We start from the raw sequence: 23445 nt of genomic DNA, 5'->3' as shown, positions 1-23445 counted from the left end.
GTTTTATATATATATATACACACACATTTTATCGGGCTTGTATAGGGCTAGTGAATAACCGTTACTTCAATCAAAATGAAGTATTTATCGATTTTCTTTAATGATTAAATTATTTCCAACACCAGAAAATGATGCTGTTATTGAAGATTTCTCCTCCCCTTCCTTCTCTCTCCCCTCTCCCATCGCCAGCCTCCACCTGAGCGTCATCTTTCCTCATTATCTCCCAGACACGGATGGAAATAACCCGTCTCAGTTCGGAGCCGCCACCGCCTCCACCACCACGTCAGACCGGCTGTTCCTCCATCGCTCAGGCCGCTGCAGGAGGACACTGCAGGGCGGGGAACGAGCGGTAGGAGCCCCAGCGGCGGTGCTACGACGGCTGCTTTCAGCGTAAACAAGCCTCTTCTGCTGTCCTTGATGTTCCTTGACAGCGCTAAGAGGAGCTTCAGAGAGGCAATTTGTTTGAATCTGACCCACAGAAAGGCAGCATGAACCGCAGCAGAGGAAAAGGAGAAGGAAGCTTCTTCACCATGTTTTTCTCGCTGTGTTTAATTTGGACACAGCTGCTGATCCCAGGTAAGCGTCTGCCGGCTGCATGCTGCCTCAGACATCAAAAACACATAGGAACAACCCAACAATTTGCTAAATAAATGTTTTCCACAACCTTCTAAAGAATAATCAAAAATGCCACTGCTATATATATCTGACACTAAATTAATCATATATCTATGCAGTTTAGTTAAAATGTGTTTTATGATGGGCATTTATTTATATATTGCAAATAGACTGTATTTGCTGTCTGTGAAAGCAATATATAAATATCCTAAATAATTGTAATATTTGTAAATAAATTGTTTCTCTACTATAATCCATAACATTCAAAATCTAACTGTTTTTGTTGTGTTAATGCACACCAAATGTGTCAGTTAAAGTGTAGCTTTAAAAAAGGAGAATGAAATGTAGTATTTTTAGCATGGAGAGATATTTGAGTCAGCTGCAGAAGATGCCAGCATCCCCACTGCGTCTTCAGGGGCTGTTCAGTGATGCAGTTCCAGTGTGAACGCCTTAAATCTGAATATAGGTCAAAGTAGACCTTCATACTGAGTCCTCATAAAAAACACAATTGACACCAAAGGCAGCTTTTATTTACATGAGCAATGAGACGTTAATCTCAAAAGATGCATTAATTGATATCTAGAAAAACTGAGCTTTTTTTTTGTTGTTGGTAGAAACAGGTTTTTTTTCTCATAAAAATGTTCTTGCATCTGGATAATAGTTATAGTATGTTTGTAATAAAGGGCTTCTGAATAAGTTAAAGGTTAATAAAAAAGAAAAACAAAATAGTATGCAAACCTGATTCTTACAGATATAAAAGATCAGTGGTTGTGGCCAAATTGTTGTTTATTTTAGTCAAAATTGACCCAATCAGGGTAAAATTAATGGGTAAAAAAAATATCTTAAACTGATGCAAAAAACAACAATTAATTTAGTTGTGTTGTAAGCTCTGGTAAAGTTTTATTTTTGTTTGAATCCATGAGTTTTAAAAAATTAGTAGAAAATAATAATATTAGTAGAAAATAATAGTGTTAGTCTAAACTGAGAATCCTGTGGAATTAATTTGTGGATAGGAAATAAATTGTATACTTGAACTAGTCAGATCATTTGGGCTGATTCAACTGGTTGTGTACAGTACCCTCAAAAAGATTTTATTATTTTTGTAAAAATGAAACACACATTATAATTTACTTTTTGTTTATCTGTTATGTTTCAGCTGGGTGATAATGCCAAACTTTGGTTAGATTTTTCTGAAGATCTGTAGATTTTTTTAAACCAAGTGTGTTGTACTAATAGTAGTAGGATATTTAACAAAAATGATCTCATTTGATATTACTTGAGCCAAATCTTACGTGAAAAGTAAAAAAATCTAAATAATTTTTAATTTAAATTCAGGATTTATCAGTAAACTTTACTCAGTAAATCGATGTCAGAAGTTAACTGGTTTCTGTTTTTAATCGTGGTGCACCAGGATATTATAATGAAAGTTTGATTCAATATGTGCAACTCCATATTAAGTTACAATAAATTTGACATTTTGAATTAGATTTATCGCAAGTCAATTAACTGACACCGATTCACTTAAAAAGGTAGAACATTTTCTGAAAATCTAATGTAAATACAAAAAGGTAATTTTTTGACCCAAGAATTCCAGCTTTAAGATGTCTTAATTTGTAACAAATGTAGATTATTTTTGTCTGCCTAGGAAGGCATTTTGTGCTCTTTCAATTAACTTTTTAGAATGTTGCCAACATATTTTGTTAAATATCTAAATTCATATAAACAAAACACAGATTTATCTAATGAGGTTTATGTTGATGTCAAATAATGAAAAAGATGAAAAGGAGTAGTAATTAAAGTCATGGTTGTAATAATTAGGTATGAAAAACTGAACACGACATAATATCAGTCGATATTGATAATTGATAATAATTAGATTTTTTGTTTTAAATATGCGAAATGCTACCAAACTAGTGGAATAACGTTTCTTGTTTTGTCCAGTTTTCACTCCGCCATCTTGTTTTTTTGTTTGTTTTTAAGCAGTTATGAGGCTAAGCCTAAAACTGCTGCTGTGCAAGCTACTTAACTGGTTGTTGCTAGGTAACCAAAGTTGGGGGTAACATGAAACTGCTTATTACCCAGCAGGTTGTTGCTAGGCAACCAAAGAGTGAGTGAGTTAGTTGGTTCCACCAGCCTAGCCTAGTTTAGTTGGCTAAAGTCTTTCCTCTGCCTACATCCCCCAGAAAGCTGGATCAGAGTCCAGTGAATATTCACTGTATTAAATATTCAATCAGATGTATTTTTTATTGTTATTGATCGCAAAATAGATTATTAATTTATTATTCAGGCCTAGTAAAAATATAAGAGTATCAATAGTTAATCTCACTAGATGCACCAATTCTTCCTCAGTAGTGTTTTATTCCGACAAATACATAAAATATGACATTTTCTTTTGTATATTTAATTCATAATGATGTTAAATGTCTTAGATTTGACTTATAAAACCTGCAGAAACCCTGCAAGGTTACTGAAAACCGTCTGAAACTCTCAGTCCTTCATTCTCATCTTGATCTTTGAGACGAGTCTGTGTTTTTTTTTTCCTGTCAGGCGTTTTCCTTCGTTGGTTTTGGTCAACTGATGATGACTAATTCCTGCTTTAATTCCCTGCTTTAGGCTCTCACTGTGTCTCCAGTTTTAATCGGGGTGTTCAGGTTCACTCTGCTTCAGGAGGAAAACAACTGACATGTTTTATCCTGTGGTACAGTCTTGGTTCTGGCTGTTTATTTAATTTCTGTTGTCTTTATCACAGTGGGTTTGCCTCTGGAACGATTTAGCTGATTAGATGGAGAACATTTGATTAGTCTGTCGTGGTCAGCAGGTCGCTTTGACAGAGAAACTGGGAGCCAAATTCTGGTTCTTGTGATTGATGATTCAGCTGTGAGGCAGCAGCTGTGATGCTGATTACATGAGAGGAGCAGACTGAGCTTCCAGCATTTTCTACACAAAACACTCAACCAGTCTGCCTCTTCTCTGCATTTGTGCTAATATCGGAAAACAGATTATTTATTTCAGCTGTGTGACAATAACAAAAGGAGAAATCCAATATATAATCTCAAAGGAAAAGGAAATGCCTCACTCTATTTGTCTCGTAATTCACTTCCAGCCTGAACAGAGGCTTGATTGTTGCTGTCCAATCAGAGCTCACCTCAGCATCCTGCATAGCAACCAGGACGCTGTCGTTAGGTAGGACAGAAGTGAGGAGGGGATGGAGAACGCTGAGTCAGGTTCACAGTCTCTCTGAGGAGTTAAATGCAGATTTCAGCTGTTTTTTCAGCCAGAAAAGGTCAGACATATAGAATTTATTTGGCTTTTATGTAATTGCAGACATTTTGAACCCAAGCTATTTAATTCCTGCCCCATCTGTTTTATTTAATTTGTTGCAATCCATTCATTTCTGCTTGTCAGGCTTTTACATAATCCAAAAATTGATTTCAGGAAAGAAAAATCTGCTGTCAGATAAAATGTGACAATTTGGACAAATGTGAATGGATCCGTTTGTGTATATATCACACACACACACATATAATATATATATATATACACATCACAATATTTACCAATATTATCACTAGATTTTCTAATATCACTCAGCCCTACTCTATTGATTTTGATGCAAATGAGAAAATAGCATTGATTAATTGAGATATTGATTGTTTTAATAACTTTACTTTCCACTGTATGAATTGCACATGGTGATGGCTGCCAAATCTGTTGGTAATGAAAGCTTTAGTTTTCAGCTTTAAAACTATAACCGATCCTTCTGTCACTGTGTTTACACTTCATAAACGATGTAGACTAGAACAGTTGTAACCGTAACTTTCACAGCGTTTACACTCTGAAACACAAATCACTTCAAAGTCAGAGAAAGTTTGCAATACTCAAATATTTGTAATATTTAAAGCCTAAAAGCCAAATGCAACACAAACCACACACACGTATATATAGTATGTAATTGATCAATTTGACATTTTGAAAATAAATTAGCTTAATGGAAACACAGCAATTTTGAAAAAACACATTTTTTGATAAATATTTTTGGCGCTGGGAGTGACATGATCAATAACTGGTGCAAACCACAAAGAAGACGACAACAGGAAGTAGAATCTCTGAAGAAGACTCTGAGCGCTGCTTCCTTTTTCACACAATATAAGCAAAAATGGAGTGGCGTCAGATTTTAGCAGTTCTAGTTTTAGGAGCAGCAGTTCTCGCTGCATTTCCATTGACCATGTAGTTCCACAAATTGGAATTACAACAATAAAATTGCTTAATGGAAACGGGCCAATTTCAATGAAAAGCTTCTGCACTAGGATTAGGTGATTTTTCAGCCGTATCGAAAGTGGTTCATTTTGCAAAACTGCAATGGAAACTCGTGTTTTATAATCACAGCTTGTGACAACGTGGTCAAGTTGGACTTGAGCATCAATACCTGCTGGAAAAACTTCCTGGATCATAAATGTGCTTATAGTTTTTTTTTTCTTTCTCGCTCAGTGTAAATAAAACTCGTGAATTAATTATTCAGGGCTCGTCTTCTTGGCGGTTGGTTGGGATTTCCTCCATGCTGCCCACATATCTGAGCGCAGAGGCAGATGTGCTGCGTTCTGCTGTCTCTGCCGCTCTGAGTGTGATGCGTTCGAGGTCGACATGTTTGAAAGCAAAAAGACACAGAAGGCTGTTGATAGCCAGCGGTTTAAAAATAAACAATGAAAAGATGTTTCTGCTTCGTCCTCTTCCTCCAGTCTTCATAGTCAGGATTAGAGATACTTTTTAAATACATGTATTAACCCAAAACGTGTCTAATTATGGATTGAATGAGAAATAATTCAACAAATCGACAGCTGGGGTTTATTTACTGTTATTTAGGTTTCACAAATTTAACAAGATGTTCAGAAGATTCCTGAAATTTTATGAATTTTTTTTGACGATGCTTAAATTGGACAAAAAAATAAAAAGCACTGAGGATTTATTTTGTAATTAAAGTTTTCTAACAGACCTGATGGCATTAGAGACTGAAAAGCTTTCTTATATCTTCAGATTTATTTTCAAAATGCTTTCTACTATAATTAACTATTTAGTTTTACTGCATGTTTACTGGCCTTTTAACCTGTTGTTTAAATTAAATGTAACATTTAGTTTTGTTAAGCTTATGTTTTATTGTTTTTAACTTCTACTACCATTTGTTTCATATAATTTATCTGTCTGTTTATTTTTTATTTTATGGTTTTTGTTTTATTTTTTCATCCTAGTTTTACAACTTTCATCAGGATTTAAAAAATCTGTTTCTTTGAATTTTTATGTCTGTTTATTTTCATTTTGTCATCAGAGCATCTGCATTCATCTTCATTTTATTCTTTTTTCCATTCTTTGCCTTGTTTAACTTTGTATTTTTATGTTTTTAGTTTTTCATTGCTTCTTGTTATCATATTTTGTTCCTGTGGATTAAAGCTGGCCTATAAATAAACACTGATTGATTTATTGATTGATCGAATGTCTGCTATCATCTTTCTCTCAGAGTATTTCGCTGGCGGTCCGTTCCCGACTCACCGTCCGGGTCGCCACACTCTGATCGCTCAGAGAGATGCAAATGAGCTGCCAGAGTCTCGTTCCCACCTCCACCTCCATCGCCACCAGCACCAGAACCAGCACCCGGCCCGGTCGACCCGGCCCGAGTCTCGGCTTCAGCAGGAACTCGGCACCCAGCGGAGCTTGGACCTGCTGGAGCAGCTGCATCAGGATGTGGAGCCAGACCACTTCGGCTGGCGTGTTGTACCCGGGGAATATGTGGTTACCATGGTGAGTGCTTTGTAAGCCTGTTGCAGTGATCTAGTCATAAATTGATCTCATGATAAATTAAATGATCTCCATATTTTCCATTTTCTTTATAGTTTCAGTTATGTGTGTTTTTATTTCCGTTTTAGTTGAATATTTATAGTATCTTTCGGTTCCAGTGTAGCGTGTTCTTTACAAAATTAAACTGCATTGATCTCTGACTGGACAAACTTGCCTTATTATACCATTACCAGCAGATTACTTGAAAATGATCTCAAAACAATATTATCATTTTTCACAACAATTTATCATTCAGCAAAATTGGTTGTTGCTTTTTTTTGATGGGTTCAAGCCAGAGCTGAACAATGAATCAATAACAATGTACATCGTGATCAGTATCAAGAGATACTTCATCTGATAGACTGTTCAATAGGTTCCCTGAACTCTGATCCAGAACCACAAAGCATTCTGGGGGATGTAGGCAGAGGAAAGAATCTGCCTACATCCCCCAGAGGAAAGCTAGGTTGGTGGAATCAACCAACTCACTCACTCTTTGGTTGCCTAGCAACATCCTGCTGGGTAACAAGCCTTTCAAGCTCCCCCCACCCCAGCTTTGGTTACCTAGCAACAACCAGTTGTGAGTAACTTGTGCAGCAGCAGTTTAAAGTTTCACTGCTGTGCCTCATCAGGCATTTATTGTGTCGTTTATTTTTTATTAGGATAAATTTCTTAGAAGAATTTTGATTTATCGTCATGATGCATTACAATTAATGATGTTTAAAAAAAAACTATCCGTATCGTCAGGATTGTTAGTTTTACTATTTTCTCAATAATAACTTCAGTAAATATGAGTACATTTCAAAATATGATGAAATGCAGTTAGTTTGTGCAAATTAATGATAAAACAATCACATTTCTTCTTGTAACTGGAGTTATAAGATGTGTATTACAAATATGAATAATTTCTAAGACCAGTTTTTGTGTTTGTGTGGCTACGAGTGCCACACAGCTACCAAAAAATAAGTAATAAATAGTTCTTATCGTAATAATAGTACCACTTAAGGTCCATATCGCTCTCCCCTATTGAAATAAAAGCCACTTTTTGATAATATTCTCTCTGATTTGTAATTTATGCTTTTAGAAAACAGAGCAAGCCCAGCTCCACTGTTAACCAGATTACTGATGCACCTGAAATATGTAGCTGTCTTCTCATTGGTTGGTTGGTTTTTAAAGTGGTGATGTCGTCCTAGAAACATGTTAAAAAAGGTCAGGGCTCAGAAAGCAGACGGCGAATGATTGATCACATGCTGCAGACTTCTCTATGTATGGAGCTGCAGTCTCTGTTGCCATAGCAACGCTAATAGCAAGCGAGCAGACCCAGTTCCCTCCACAATGGGCGGTTGTATAACTCTTAGATAAACAGCAATGACCTTCAGACACAGACAGAGACATGGGGGACGCGTCTGGGAGACGCGGTGAGGCAGGTGTTTCTCGCTGCGTTCGTCCTGCTGGTGTCCCAGTTACCGGTCCGACTGCAGCTTCCACGCTTCCATGAGCCTTTTTTTCCGAATATTTTCTGAAGGAATCAGATGTTTGGACAATTTTTACTCAAAAGATTCCTACAAACTTGGTTTGGCATTTTGACCTTTTCTTAAATCTCAATTCTAGATTCTCCTCCACTTGAGTCAAAAACATGGGGCTGATTTTTTCATTCTAAAATTGTGTATTTTGGTGATTGTAGCCTGACTTTACTTGGCTTCATCTGTTAAAGTGGAAATTATTTTGGACACTTTGCAGTGACGTACTTAGCAACACAAGAAAGTATACAATCAACTATTTTCTCCTATAAGTAGAATTTGGAAAAGGGTTTGATGAGAAAAAATACTGCAAATAATTCTAAAGTAGCACCACAAAATTAGCGATTTTGATTGCAAACAAATCGCTAAATCCTGGAAGGATTATTAATTTAACACAGAGGTTCCCTAAAGTTAGATTCAGTCCACTTAAAATGTCCCTCATTTGCCGTTTATAAAAAATATACTCTAAAGTGTTAGTTTATACATTTAGAACTGAAAACCGACTCCTGGTTACTAACATGCATCAAGAACAGCAACAAGAATATTCAGTTCCAAGGTTTACTGTCTTCTACACAGTGGCTCCATATTCTCCTGATGCTCCGTTTGTCTTAGACATTCGCTGCTTGTCAAGCGTCTTTTCTCCATAAACCTGCATAAAATATCTGGATCTCTGCAGAATAGACGCATTAAGAAGTTACAGGGTGTTAGCATAACAACCGCCAGCAGACCCACAGTCTGCAGACAGAACAGTTGGAGGTGTCGTGGCCACAGATGCATCGTGGGAGTGGCGACAATCTGCAGAAACCTGCTGTGGAATCTCAAAGACAGATGGGAATGCTGGCAGTCCGCAGACGGCAGTGTCTCTGTTTTTAATGTTCAGTTAGGAAAATAAAAGCTGCTCTTTGCACAGATTGAGACTTCCTGTGTGGTCACATGACCCGGCATCCCTGCAGGCTGTCTCTCTGAAAAGCATCCTCTAATGTGCTAAGACGTTTTCCTGCAAGCATGCAAGCTGAGAGAGACCCCGACACACGGCCAGCAGGTCATCTGCTCATTCAGCTCTTAAAAAGAGTGCAGAATGCGTTCATAAATGCGATTATTCTCATTTAAATCTCCTTAATTCGTCCCTCTAACGCTGCAGTTTGCATAACAATTAGAGTAATGTGATGTAACAGGATGTAAGGGAGAGAAACCTCAGATGGTAACCAGTTACCGTCATCACATTCCTCCAAGGCACCATGTGACCTTTGCCCCTCTGTTGGCTTCTCACAGCATGCTCCGTTGTCAAAGCAACAACATTGTGACTCGGCACATTTGTGTTCAAGCATTGGAAGCATTTACTGACGTCCTGTTGTCCTTAAAGACCGTAAACAGTTTCATCGGCGTAATTCCTTCGTAAATTCAAGCATCCTCAGGTTGAAATGACCTCTGTCTTTAATTCCTACATGTAAACTGCAGATTCCTACTCTGAATTCTGAATTGATTCAAAATGCTAAAATCGATTTTAGCTTTTCTGTAAAATAATATTTAGATTTTTTTAATTTAATAAATAACCTGATACTAGTGATTTAATTTGCTGATTTTTATCCACAAACATATTTTTGCTACTATATAAACTGATGGAAATTTTTTTTTTTTTTTATTTTAAATAAATATTCTATTTGCTTAAACCATCTTTTCTTCTAGTCACATAATTTAAGCATAATTTCACAACCGTTTGAATAGAAAAATCGAATTAAAAATCGTAATTTCTCTTTGGGATCAATAAAATGTTTTTGAATTAAATAAAAAATGTGCATTTCTGGATGACATGAAAGAAAACCAGGTTTTAGATAAAAATAGAATAATTTATTCATATCTGGAAGTTCGTCCTTCCATGCATATTACTGGATTGGACGTCACTACTAGCCGCTCTAGGTAGAAACGCGTACCTGCAGGTGCCATTACTACACATTGAGTTAATTGTGATTAATTAATTACAGACAATTTTTTTAAATCTTGATTTAAAATTTGTAACAGAACCACACAGCATTCTGGGAGATGTAGGCAGAGGAAAGGCGTTATCCAACTGAGCTATGTTGGTGGAATGAACTAACTAGCTCACTCTTTGGTTGCCTGGCAACGAAAGAGTAATTACCAGTTTCAAGTTCCCCCCAATTTTGGTTACCTAGCAACATGTTGAGTAAGTTGCGCTGCAGCAGTTTAAGGTTTTGACTCATAATTGCTTAAAAATGAAAGATAACATTGCAGAGTGAAAACTAAATAAAACGGGAAATGTTTTTCCACTTGTTTTAGAATTTCAGATATTTAAAACAAAAACAAACTAACCAATAATTATCAATATCGACTGATATCAAATGATTATAATACCGTGATATTTTTTCAGCCATATTGTCCAGCTCTATCTTCATTAAAAACAAAACTAAAATTTTGTGTATTTTGAAAATAAAATATTTTCATGTTTTGTCCAAAGTTTACCTCTAGAGGCGCTAAAGCAGTCGTCATCCATTTAGACGTCAGAGAAGCTGATTCAAACAACTTTGTTTGAATCAGCTTCTCTGTCCTGGAGGCTTTAAAATGTCGTATTGATCCTCTGCTAATTGCTGACTAATTGATTGAACCCTCTCCACATCCCTGAGTGCACTTTGACCCCTGTCCCCTTTCCAGCCTTCTCCCCACTGAGCCGGGCTGCTGGCTAATTACAGCCTATAACCGCTAAAGTGTGTGTGGCTTGGACAGAAATAGTACCTGATCCCAACAGGAAGCACAGTGGGATAATGGCATTACCCGGGCGACGGCCAATCAGGTGGAGGGCTGAGCTGTGTCAGGCTCTAAGCCAATCAGAGATCAGGGAATGAGTAGATCAGGAAATGGAGCGAAAAGTCCCCGGTCGCTAAGTGACAGGCGGCTCGCCTCCTTTCATTCAGAGAAAAGCTTCGCGTGGTCGGCTTGGTAAGGTTGTTTACATTGTTTATCCTGCTTCATTTTAGCTTTTACCTCATTGTTTTTTGTGTTTTAATGCAACAATGTTTTATTATTTGTCTGTTTGTTGAAGAGTTTAAATGACTCCGGGGCGGTTATCTGCTTACACAGAAATCAGTGGATCATTGTTGCCTGGAGATTTTACAGAGAAAATCTCAGAACAGAAAAACTTCAGTTTTTAAAGATGTTCAAACAGAAACCCAGGTGTAAACTGATTATTATTTTAAATATTTTTAATATTATTGGAGGATTTCTCTTGGTCAGGCTGTTTTGTTTTAGTGTAACCAGCCACAGTCTGATAACATCGACTCTGTGAGCTGCAGGTTTTGTTCCTCATATTGAATTAAGTGGCAGCAGAACATGTTGTTATTTTAGCCATTAGCAAACAGCCGCCCACTCTCCCACACACACACACACACACACACACACACACACACACACACACACACACACAATAAAACACACGGGGATGTTGAAGCAGCAGCCGGTGGGCTTCAGGTTGGTGGACAGAAAGCTGCAGAGGTCAGACTTCTTGTTTGTTTTCCTCTAATCTCGTTTTAAAAAGCAATCTGATATTCTCTGAGTCTGCTCTGCTTTTATTCACTTAGAGGAAATGATAAATATCAGCTCAGTGGGTTTATGGATAAGTTCAGGGCAAATAATAAAGGCAGAGATGATCTACATCACTTTTGGATCATTTAATATCACAAAGACTCTGTGGAGTGGAATAATTGTTACATTTTTGGTGCTAATTGAATATTTATCCAGTTGCACAGAATCTCCTTCTTTTTCTCACTTCCTGCTCAAACTGACACTAATGATTTCTAAAAGCAGAGTTGGATAGTAACTGGCTACAATTAGTAACTTGCTAAATGTAGCTAATTTAATACATTTAGCTGATTGCTAAATATAGCTAGTCAGTAGCTAGCTATATTTAGCAAGTTACTAAATGTAGCCAGATTAGTAACTAGCTATACATAGCTAGTTACTAACTACATTTAGCTAGTTAAATGAAGCTAGAATGTAGCATCTGAGTGTTTTGTTCTCGGACCAGTTGGATGTTTAGTGTAAGAGAAACGTTTCAAAACAAAATTTTGTTATATTTTAGTTACCTTGCCACTTCTGTACAATGTAGATAATATCACAAGATATTGTTGACAAAAGTGATGAATTATATCATATAAAAGTGAACTGAAATTGTCTTTATTTAGTTCATTTGTATTGTTTTTATCTCCATTTTCAAACATTATCTTGAAAATGTTTGAGTTTTTCTGTGGGAAAAGTTTGCAAACAGTGTTTTAATGGATTGCTCTGAATATTTGAGGAGGAATGAAGTTAACTGATCATATTATCATATTATACTAAAAGGGAAAGGAGAACATTGGTATCCAAGGTTCCAGCCTGTATTTAATTTGTTTTCTTTGTTTCAGTACTTGGCTGTGGGAGTGAGGAGGCTGAACATCAGTCACCTCCTGTGGTTCCGGGACGGCGTAGCGGCGGCGCTCGGTGTCGCTCCTCAACACGTTCACATCAACAAGCTGAATGTAAGTCTCCCCCTCGTCCCAGTCATTTCATCTCCTTATTTGGCTCACTTCCTGTTGGACGGACTCTCCTTACAGGCCAGAAACGGCATCGAGCTCTTCGTCTCCTCTGAGAGGCGGGACGTCTTCGAGCTCCGCCCTGCGAAGGAGGTCGTCCAATCACTGAACCGTAGCGTCCTTCATCACCATCTGGCCGACTTCGGCATCACGGCGGTCAAACCGGAGGTAAATGTGTAAAATCCCAGAATCCTCAGCTCTTTTTTGGCGACGTTCCGACGTTCCGCCATGTTTGCTTTCCTTCCAGTGCTGCAGAAACATCCCAGACTCTTCGCTTTCGTCTCCAAAGAAAAACGTCCTGCAGGACGATCAGAGGGATCACGCATGGAGCAGAGATGGCCTCTACAATGTCGTCCTCTTCTTCACCTTCTTCCTCCTCATCATCACCTGCCTAATGGTAAACCACACACACATTCCTGGAGGAAGAACTTCCCTCTGCAAACCCAGCTCAGTCTGTTGATAAACTACATGATAAAAAAAGTCACATTTTCCACTCTTAGACTTTGATTATGCTGAATTGATTATATTGTAAATAAATCAACTTATTTGCTCCCCAAATGGAGTAAAAAACCTTCAGATTATGTTATGGTAGATAAAATAAATGTTACAAAATCTGATTAATAAGGTATGAAGAGGAATTTACCACCACTAGGCTTCATATCACTTCCTGGTCTTACCCATTCCTGTACCTCTATTTCTTTAAATATAAATAAATATAGCATAAAAAAGTCATATAGCATTTTGAGATTTTATTTTATTTTTTACAAGATTATCAGAAAAGATGAAGTGGTTAGTATTTCCTGGTCTTTTTCTGCTGACTACGGTCTCTTGCTTGTGACAGAGTTATATGTCCAGATGAAGATGTTTTGTTTTTTGTTTTTAATTCATAGAGTAAAGTCATAATATTAAGAAAATAATGTTGTAATGTTATGAGAATAAAGTCAAAATTGTATGAAAACTCCTACAAGAAACTGTTAAAATGAAGAATGTTGAGCATCTTTTGAAATTATTCTTCAGTTTTACAAATAAAAAAATCTTTTAACACATCAGTAACAAATTATTGTGAGTTGCAGGACATTGAGATGATGGTGTCAAAGTTCTGGCAGGTATTAGGTAACAAAATGACACTTAATAAAACTTACTAGAATTCATAAAAGATTAAAAAAACAAAGCAAATGAAAATATTAAAATGGGGGAATAAGACAATAAGTGTTGAAATTAGACATGTAGAAGTGAAAAGAATAAGCATAAAATATTCATGAAATAAATAAAAATAAGAATAATAAATCTTATTTTACTATTGCTTATTTCTTGCTTTAGCAATTTCTCCAATTTCTTGCTTATTTTTCTCCAGTAAGTAAGAAATTGGAGAAAAATGTTAAAAATAACATTAATGTGATATAAACTGATAAATGCTAAGAAAATACAAAACAAATATTTAAATAGATTTAAATGGTAATTTAGTAAATAATAACTTGAGTTTTAAAGTAAATCCATTTTAAGTAAAATATGTATATTTTCCATTCCTTCCTTTGTAGTTTGACACTTGGACCACATGGGGGCGCCCAACACACAGAGAAACCTCAAACACTTCCTCCAGTTTCCAGCAGGATCTCATCTGATCTATTCAATGAAATGCTTTCAACAACTTAAAATCAAATGAAAAAAAAAAAAGAACTGGGAGTTAAATAGAGATTTAAAGTGAATTTACATTGAAGAATGTAAACCTTTCTGTGCTTGAAGTTGTCACAAATGTCTCTAAATGTTAAAACAAACAAACAAAAAAATAATAATTTCAAAATCAGCCCAAACTTCAAGGAAACATTTACCCACACAGTATTTAAAGCACTTTACACATTATTCCTTATCAGTATTTACAGCTTAATTTATGTTTCATTATATTAATGTCTATGCATCTATTTTTTTATTTCTTGATGCAAATATGTTCAGAAATAATTTAATTAGATAATTGTGGTAAAAGAATCAGCACTCTGTACAATAAATAAATTAAAGTTGGCAAAAATTGATTATTAAATAAAAAAATGAGCTTCAAATAATTTATTAATAAAGAAAAGACTAAATTAGTAAATTTATTTATTGTTTTTTAAACTTTTAATGATCCTTGTTTATATTTTCTTAAACATTTTTGGGATATTTATGAAAATAGATTTTTCCTCTCTACACGCTAAACTTTGCGAAGTTTTGTCTGATTGGACGATCAGACTTCAATCTTTAATCAGGTTATTTTCTCCTCAGGTTTTGTATCGAATGAAGCAGAAAGTTCCTGTTACTGAGAAGCAGCTCAAAGCTCCGCCCCCCGACCACGTTGTGAGCCTGACCCTCCCCTCCGACCCCCACAAGAGGTCAAAGGGCACCAAGGTCTGGGACATCAGAGTTTTATTTTTTATTTTGCTAATTTTGTGAAATGTTTCTGTAGCGGTAATGGTGGATGTTTTATTTCAGGTTGTGACGTCAGACAGCATGGTCCAATCTGAGCTCCCGCCAGCTGCAGCCACGCCCATTCACCAGCAGCAGCCAATCAGAGCCTGCCGCCGCCTCGCTCCTCCTGTCGTCCCTCTGCCCAGGTGAGCCGACCAAAGGAAGACTGTGATCTTGTAAATGATCAATGATAATAAACACTTACAGGATGTTTGTTCCTGTTTATCAATAATTTTAAGATTTTTTTTATTTATTTTTGTCTTCCAAAAATATTTCCTGTCCTCAGAAATTTGAATATTGCAATAAAAATTCAGTATTTGAAACTCATTTTATATGTTCCAGTTAATGTTTTGCAGTGTGTGCATCGACAATGATGCATAAGGGCCATTGTAGATAGAGAACAAATATAGGAATAAGTTTCCACCAAAAATCTCAGCAGGGATAAAACCTGCAGCACACAGAGCCGATGTCATCAGTCTGTGGCTCAGAAATAAAAAGGTTGGAAACTTAAAATTTCCAGAAAAAAAACTGAAAAATTTTGAGAATAATCACATAAATTGTCTAGAAATAAGTTGGATATTTCTGAGTATGAAAAGTTGGAAATTTGCTAGAAGAAACTCTTCAAAACAAAACTCGACTTTTGCAAATCAGAAATTACCAAAACATTTCCGAGTTATTAGGCAGAAATTCACTCCTGTATTTTTACTCTAATGGGTTTGATGCACAGTCAAAGCATGAGTTTGTCTTTGTTTTTGTCTTGTAGTTTGTTAAATCTCGTCCTGACCTCCGTTTTTTTTGTAGCCCCGTCCCTGTGCCAATCATCAACACCGACAGCCACCCCCCGCCAACGAGCGTTCCCCCAGTAACAGGCGCTAACGAGCTGAAACCTTGTCCCTCTCCCTTCAGGATGAAACCAGCTGCAGGCCTGCAGGAAAGGTGAGCGCACAGGAAGTGTTTAATAAACTTAGGAACTAAAATAAATCCCAAATATTCCTTTAATCTGAGATCTTATTCTCCCTTAAATCAATTTATTTTAATTTATCGTCATTTACCAACAGTTTAGCCAGTCGACTGAAATAAAAACTACATTAAATCTCTTAATTTGACCTTTTCAGATCCGCTTTATGGTTTATATTGAGAAACATGATGGAGCAAAAATAACTGGGCTCGTTTATGGAACAAAATAATTAGAAAACAGGAAGAAATGTGGAAACGTTTATAATGTTTGGAGGGGAAAACCTTCCTAATGAGCCACCAGAACAATACACTGTGTGTGTTTAGAGTACAGTGACCTCTGACCTCTGATTGTTGAAGCAATCAGGTGTTCGGTTCTGTACGTGCTGCAGAAGAGGCGACATGAGGATTTGTCTTTTTCATTTTTATCCCCATTTACTTGATTTTTAGCAGTTTTTACAGAAAACAACAGAAGAATTAATTTTTTGTTTGTGTAGTTTTAGAAACTTTTATAGGCTGGAAAACCAAAAGAGATCATCTCTGTCTGGACATTTTTCCATTTATTTTTCCAAGGATTTAGAATTTTATCTCGATAATATTCTGATAACAAAGGCTATTAAAATTAATCTATTTATTACAAATTTTTATGACTAATTTTTATTACTAACTTTTAGCTAACTGTAAGAAACACAAATACTGTTAATGGAAACATTTCTCCAAAAAAAACCCATTTTGTTACAATACAGTTGTAGTAACATGAAAATTTAGTCATATGACAGTAAAGTTAGAGTAATGCAAGAATAAAGTAATAATGGGGGAATAAAGTAGTAGTTTTATGAAAACTAAAACAAAAAACTAAAAATATAATTATTCAATTAATTAATATGCTATTAGAAGCCATTTGAAACAGGCATAAATGACACTTTTTATGCATATTTTATTGGAACTTTGCATTAAACCCATTCAAACTAATTGTCTAGAAGTAACTTGGAAATCTCTGCATAGCAAAAGTTGAAAATTTGCTAGAGAAACCCAGAAATTTTTTAAATTAATCTCTTAAATTTTCGAGAGAAAAAGTGGAAACTTCTGAGCTTTAAAAGTCAAAAACTTGGAAAAAAAAAAAAACCCTCTGAAATGTTAGATAAATTTCTAAAATTGTCTAGAAAAAACTTGGAAATTTCTGAGCCTGAAAATGTCTCACCTTCACCTTCCTGAAGTCTTCCTCAATTTGAAGCAGCAATTTCAGGGATGTTTCTTCCCGCTCAGTTTATGACGGAGACATTTATGATATTTTTAGCATCTTTGGAAATGTTCCGTTAAACTTAGCGAAGAGGAGCAGGTTTAATTTTGGATTATTTTGGTTTAGTTTAATCATTTCCTGATTAGTTATTTTCTGTTTCCTTTCAAAAATGATTCACTTCAATCTTCTGTAACGTTTATTTATTTTTTCTGTTGGTAAATTAGATTTTAAATTTTAAAAATCGGATCATTTCAGCTCTGTGATGAAATAATTTTTTAAAATAAATCTATTTTTAATGCTGAAACGTACTGTAGTTAGTAAGCAGGGCTGGATAATACGGCTTAATTATAACATCTAAAATTTTTTCATACCAGATCCAATTTTAGACTTTTTTTTCTTGCTTTCTTTGCTAAATAAGAATTTACAAATGACAGAAAATATTTCCAAAAGTAGTTTTTAGTTCATTATGCAACAGTTGTAGGACCAGACTGTGAGAAGACTTTGTGTTTAATTATTAGAAAAAGGTCATAATATTTGCAGGAAATAGACACAATTTTACCTTAAAATTACAAGAAAAAATTGCTTGAATAATATAGTTTTTGTCTTTTGTGTTGGAGTTCTGATAATATTACAACTCTATTCCCCAAAAAGTACAAGTTTATTATGTTTATTTTCATGATATATTTTTACCACGTAATAAAATTGGTAAAAATCTGCTGTGTTTTGTTTTAGTTGAAACATTTCAGATAAAAACAGAAACAACTGAAGTATCTTCTTCTGGATTTTGAGTTTTAAACTGTTGCATCATTTCTACCATGAAGCCACATATTGTAACAGATTTTAATCTCTCATCTGTAACGGCGTCGGTTTCCTGAGTATTAATGATCTGTTCCGCTCCCATAATGTTAACAATTTGAGGCGTGTTTTTAAATAAGGATGCTCGGCTTATGTAAGGCTCATTGTTTAAATTTTTTCATTCTTCTGCTCGGCTCTGAAGGAGAATAATGATGTTCTTCTGGACTTCAGTTAGCAGGGCTTCCTTCAACCATTCTGCTTCTGAGCTTAAATCCTGGTGAAATAATTGAGCTTTAAAGCAGAAAAAACATTATTTTCTCCAAAGGTAAAATTCTAAAGATGAATTTGATTAGAATGAAGAAGTAAGTATGATGAGCAGCAGCACATTATCTATTGTTACTGCCATCATATTCATCAAATGTATTTGTTTTATACGTAAAACAGTTCGTACAGAGAAATTTAAAAAGAAAAGCTCCAAAATTCACCCTTTCCCCATTTCAGCAACAAGGCATTTCAAAGTGGTTTACATTATAAAAACATAACAAACACAGCTTGAGATTGTAATTAAAATTAAACATTTTCAGTTAAATACATAGAAAGGAAAGAATATTGCAAAAGTAAATATGTCAGGTATAAAAACTACATGTTGAACTTTTTCTTTAGATTAGCTTTTTTTCATTTTAATCCCATTCATCATTAGTTTAGATTAGATTTAATAGTTTTTTAAAATTCAAACAAGGTCAGGTGTTTGCAACAAGATTATTAAAGAAGAACAGCAGAAATATGTAAATTTATCAATTTTAGACACTAAATCTTTATTTAAGTGACTTCTGCAGTGTCAGAATTATTCAATTGTTCGAACAGGGATCTTTCTAAAAGCGCACGTTTCTAAATCTGGAGGTAAAACACCTAAACTACCTGGACTGTTGAGGTTTATTGCATGTTAAAGGTTCAGAGGCCCTGAATGTTTCTGGAGACGCTGCAGGAAGCTTCGTTTGTGATCTTAAAGTTAAACCAACAGTTGCTACTCAGACGCTGCATTTCCATCTGCTGTGTCTTTAGCAGCTCTTTAAAACCCGTCTGCAGCTCATTTCCTGATGCTAAGTAGTTTCACATCTGTAAAGAAAACATCTTTATCGACGCCTCAGCTCGGTGTTGAGCTCTTTATTTAATCTGCTGCTGTGGTCTCTTCCTCTGAGAAGCAACGAACCTGAACGCCGGACGCCATTTTGTTCTGGTTGTTTGATTGGATGGGCGGGTGGAGCAGGGAGAACCCTTGGTGTTTCTTAAGGTAACAAAAGGAAGGAAGATTTGAGGCTCAGGAGTGAGAACAGGATGTTTTTCTGGTGTCTGTTAGAGTGTGTGTTGTCCACTCTGGATGCCAGCCAATCAGCAATCAAACAAATTGGAAGCAACGGCATCCTGGAGGGGAAACCGGCCAACACGTAGCCAGACAAAGGCTGGGTCAGCCCACTCATGTTAACCCACCAAAGCACTCTGTTGTATTTTACATAACTTGTTCTTTACAGCAAGAAAAAGCTGCTAAACCCAGAGGAGGTCAGTGTCAGGTGCTCATCATCAGGAAAATGATAAACCTCTGGACAAACATGGTTCCACTTATTATAAAAGCTTAAAGAGATGGATACTTTGTGTTCTCAACATTTTCAGTAAGAATTTTAACTTAATTACAAATAAAAAGTCTCCATCTGCATCAAACACCTGTCCTGTACGGGCAAAATTGGTATCATTCTTGAATTGCATTTGAGGGACACATGAAATCAGTCCCAGAGCCACAAATGGCCCCAGAACCACACTTTTTACACCCCTGGTTTAAACACTGCTAGTTCAGCCAGTGTTAAATGCTATCCTCTTATCTAACCAGACAATCACAACATCTTCTTTGTTTGGAGGAGCTTTCCCTCTGAGGTAGACGGGGAGGGACAAAGAAAATGCTATAGCAAATGCTAGCTACACTAATGCTACATGCTAGCATGTAGCACTAATGCTAGCATTAGTGCTAGCATGTGGCTAGCATGTAGCACTAATGTTAGCATGTAGCATTAGTACTACATGCTAGTGCTACATGTAGCATTATTGCTACATGCTAGTCATGCTAGTCATTAGTGCTAGCTGCACTAGTCATACTAGCATGTATGACTAGTGCAGCTAGTCATACATGCTATGATACCGATGTTTGAGAGCAACAGAAAAATGTCAGGAAAGCTGCTGAATCTGCAGCAGTGATGTTGTAAACGTCCCAGTCAACCTAAGCTAACGCTATCTGTGTAAATATTAGCTTCACAGACACATGACATTTTTAAGTTATATTTGTTTTCCTGAGGCCTTGTACACACACTGCCGGGTCTTTATAAAAACTAATTAATCCGCCACATAAATAAAATAAAATAAAATCATACACACAGTATCGGTTTCAGAAAAGTTTTGCTGTGAGCGTTGTTGTAAACATGCCAAACCCATAGGGGGCAGTATAGCACAAGGCTAAAACCTGTCAGCCAATCAGAGTCCTTCAAAACAATCACAACTTCCCATTAGGAATAAAACAGGAGATTCATTGGTGTGGACATATAGGTTGAACTACTTTTAAATTATTAGAATGTGAAGTTAATAAAACACAAGACTATACTGACTGAGAATCATGTCAAAAAGAAAGTATGTGGATGTATTGGTGCTTTATTTGTCACAGACGTGTGGAAATTGTCTTTCATGACTTTCAGTGGGGTTTTTGTGTGGATGAAAGGCCAAAACGCATAAAAATGTATTCAATTTTCCAGATATCCGACTATGTGTGGACTAAGTATTTTTATAGAGTTTGAAACTTATCTGGACAGAGCTTAAGAGTCGTAATTCCCTTGGCCTGATGTTCTCATGAACTGAAATATTAAGCTTTAACCTCACTGAAGTGAAAGAACCTCCATCTATCATCAGTTTTATCAGGTTTCCTTTTGAGCCATAAATCCTAAAAGTCTTAAACTTCCAATAAAACTCAGGAAGGAAGCGAGAGACTTTCCACTCCTGACACTAATCCATGTGTCCTCTCCCATCCTTCCTGCGCAGACGGGGCTCTAACGTGTCCCTGGTGCTGGACATGTCGGCTCTCGGATCGGTGGAACCCCTCAATGTTTCCGTGGTAACCCCCAGAGAGACGGCGGCCCGAGAGTACCTGCTGTCGGCCGGACGACCGCTGACACGGCAACAGCTTCGTGACGTCGTCAGCAACACGCACAAGCTGCACGTCGAGTTCGCTGTGAGTCCGTTTAAACGGTTTATTACTCCACAGAAACACATTTTAGATGTGCTGATGAAAACTACACAATGTTTGTATTTATTTTATACATATTAGAAGAACCTTTTATCTTCACCGAAGGATTAGTTAAGTTATTTAAATTTCTTTAAACCTTTCCCATGTCAGGACGAGTGCTGAAAAGCATGAACACAATCGCTTTAAAGGAGAATTATTATGAAAATTCTCATCCTGCTTGTTTTTATACTTCAATTTGGACCTCAGCTGCTTCTAGAAACAGTCCAAGCACTTAAAAAAAACCCTAGTTAATGTTTTTTGGTGTCTGGAAAATGAGACGTTTCAGAAACCTCCCAATTGTCAAGTCGCATTCGAAGAGCACTGCTCATTTACTTAGCAACCCTAGCAGAGTCCTGCCCGTTACCTAGCAACCCCAACGGAGTTCCAACACGTTTGGCCAGCTGGAGTGGAAACGTTGAGTTGGGGGCGTGGCCAGCAGCAGCTTATTTCGATTTAAAGTGACAAGACGCTTTAAAACAGCTCATTCTGAACTGAGCAGAATAAAATCTCATTATTTGAGAATGATTTTGTGCAAAAACATTTATGTTTTATATCACCTATAGATCTATCCTAACCTGTTCAAGGAAGCTTATAGGTCACCTTTCATTTTTACAAAGTAAATAAAAGTAGAAAAAATGGCAAAAAACTTTTCTGGAATCTTTTCAGATTCAGGAAGCTAAAGAACAAACATGTTTATGAATCTCTTAGAGACAGGAAACTTTGTTCAGTCGGGATATATTTAGCTATCAGTTCACTGATGGCTAAATATCAGTTCACTGATATGCTTAATTTAAGCATTAAGATTAAGAAATGCTTAATCTTAATGCTTAAAGATTAAGATTAAGCATTTCTTAATCTTTAAGCATTAAGAAATGCTTAAAGATTTTGTTTAAACATAGAAATATGATCAGGAATCTGCTCAATGAATGGGATCTGATTACAGTTCAGAACCTGATTAGAACTGAGATCTGTTCGTTTTATGGGTATCTGTGTGAGGAAATAGGAATATATTTAGATTCTGGAATAGGAATTTGTTCATAGCAAGTTACTAGTTCAACATCCGGAGTCTGTTCAGCTTTGGTATCTAGAATTTGATCCGGTAAAGGAATCCGTGTGAAATTTAGCCAAAATCCAAAGAAGAATTAACCAGAACCCAGGAAGTAGAGCTGCTTGAAGGGGAAAAAAGTCATTTTGTGCAGACATGGAAATTTCTTGAGGCCCATTTTTCACAGATTTTCTCTTTGTTTGGCCTTTTTCAGTTTTGTGGTTTTCCACCTCAGATGCATAAAAACTACTCCGGCTAATCAGACTAGTTTGTATGAACCAGAAGATACGATTCCAGAGGTCATCAGGTTCAGATTGCCTCGTCGTAAACATGATCGATCAGTGTCTATGATGTTCAGTTTATCTTGAGGGTAACATGTTGTCACTAACGCCCGTCTTTTCTCCCATCTCAGGAAATCCCAATGAATTTTATCGACCCTAAGGAGCTGGATATCCCAAACCACGGCACTAAGAACAGATATAAGACCATTCTGCCCAGTAAGTCCTCCATGTTGCTAAGAAGCAGCAACTCTTCCAAAACATCTCAATGTCTCTTGAACCAAGAAGTTGTCAAAGGTTAACATTCCCAAAGACAGGGAATATTTCACCCTCCCACTTCCAATAATTTTACTCTGAGCACAGTTTGTTCTCACAGTCGGACACTTACTCTGATTAAAATGTTACATAATGAACAATTTCTGGATTGTGCACTCATGTTTTGTAGGGTGGGAGGTGAGGTTATCAGAAACAGGAGTGTTCCTTCCTGCAGCCAATCAGGAGAAAGGAATGTTCACCTAAAGCTGCTGTCAATCAGATCTCTTCCTGTGGTCCACTTTCTGTTTTCTTTGCAAAGTGTTCATTGTGCTGTGCAGGGCTGTGGTCAGTCCTAACAGGTCTGCCGATCTGCTGTGACGGATCTGTCAAATCCAGAGTAATCCCTGCTAATCGATCCTAAGCACTTCACCTGGGTCAGGAGTTCAGGGTTTAAAGGAGCTGTTTCCTAATTAGGGCTTTGATCTTTCACAGTGACATTTAAACTTTAAACACCTTTACTGGTCACTAATTATGTAAAATCAACACGATAAATCAGTTGAACTGAGACAGCAACATGTGGAT

At 36.5% G+C, this 23445-nt stretch overlaps 1 protein-coding gene across 1 annotated transcript in view; it reads left to right on the top strand.

The window, feature by feature from the left end:
- ptprr (protein tyrosine phosphatase receptor type R) overlaps nucleotides 1–23445 on the top strand; it is a 29209-nt gene that overhangs the window by 980 nt on the left and 4784 nt on the right. The window contains exons 2-11 of the mRNA XM_007575484.2: nucleotides 190–576; nucleotides 6125–6405; nucleotides 12371–12484; nucleotides 12560–12706; nucleotides 12786–12935; nucleotides 14795–14917; nucleotides 15002–15123; nucleotides 15779–15913; nucleotides 21042–21231; nucleotides 22743–22827. Of these exons, the coding sequence (XP_007575546.1) occupies nucleotides 489–576; nucleotides 6125–6405; nucleotides 12371–12484; nucleotides 12560–12706; nucleotides 12786–12935; nucleotides 14795–14917; nucleotides 15002–15123; nucleotides 15779–15913; nucleotides 21042–21231; nucleotides 22743–22827 (1435 nt within the window). The 5' untranslated portion in view covers nucleotides 190–488. The remainder of the gene's footprint in view (nucleotides 1–189; nucleotides 577–6124; nucleotides 6406–12370; nucleotides 12485–12559; nucleotides 12707–12785; nucleotides 12936–14794; nucleotides 14918–15001; nucleotides 15124–15778; nucleotides 15914–21041; nucleotides 21232–22742; nucleotides 22828–23445) is intronic.

The sequence above is a fragment of the Poecilia formosa genome, unplaced genomic scaffold (genome assembly GCF_000485575.1).
Source record: "Poecilia formosa unplaced genomic scaffold, Poecilia_formosa-5.1.2 Scaffold379, whole genome shotgun sequence".
In the NCBI taxonomy this organism is placed as follows: Eukaryota; Metazoa; Chordata; class Actinopteri; order Cyprinodontiformes; family Poeciliidae; genus Poecilia; species Poecilia formosa.
The sequence above is the reverse complement of the archived record's forward strand: the minus strand, read 5'-3'. Positions and strand labels throughout refer to the sequence as shown.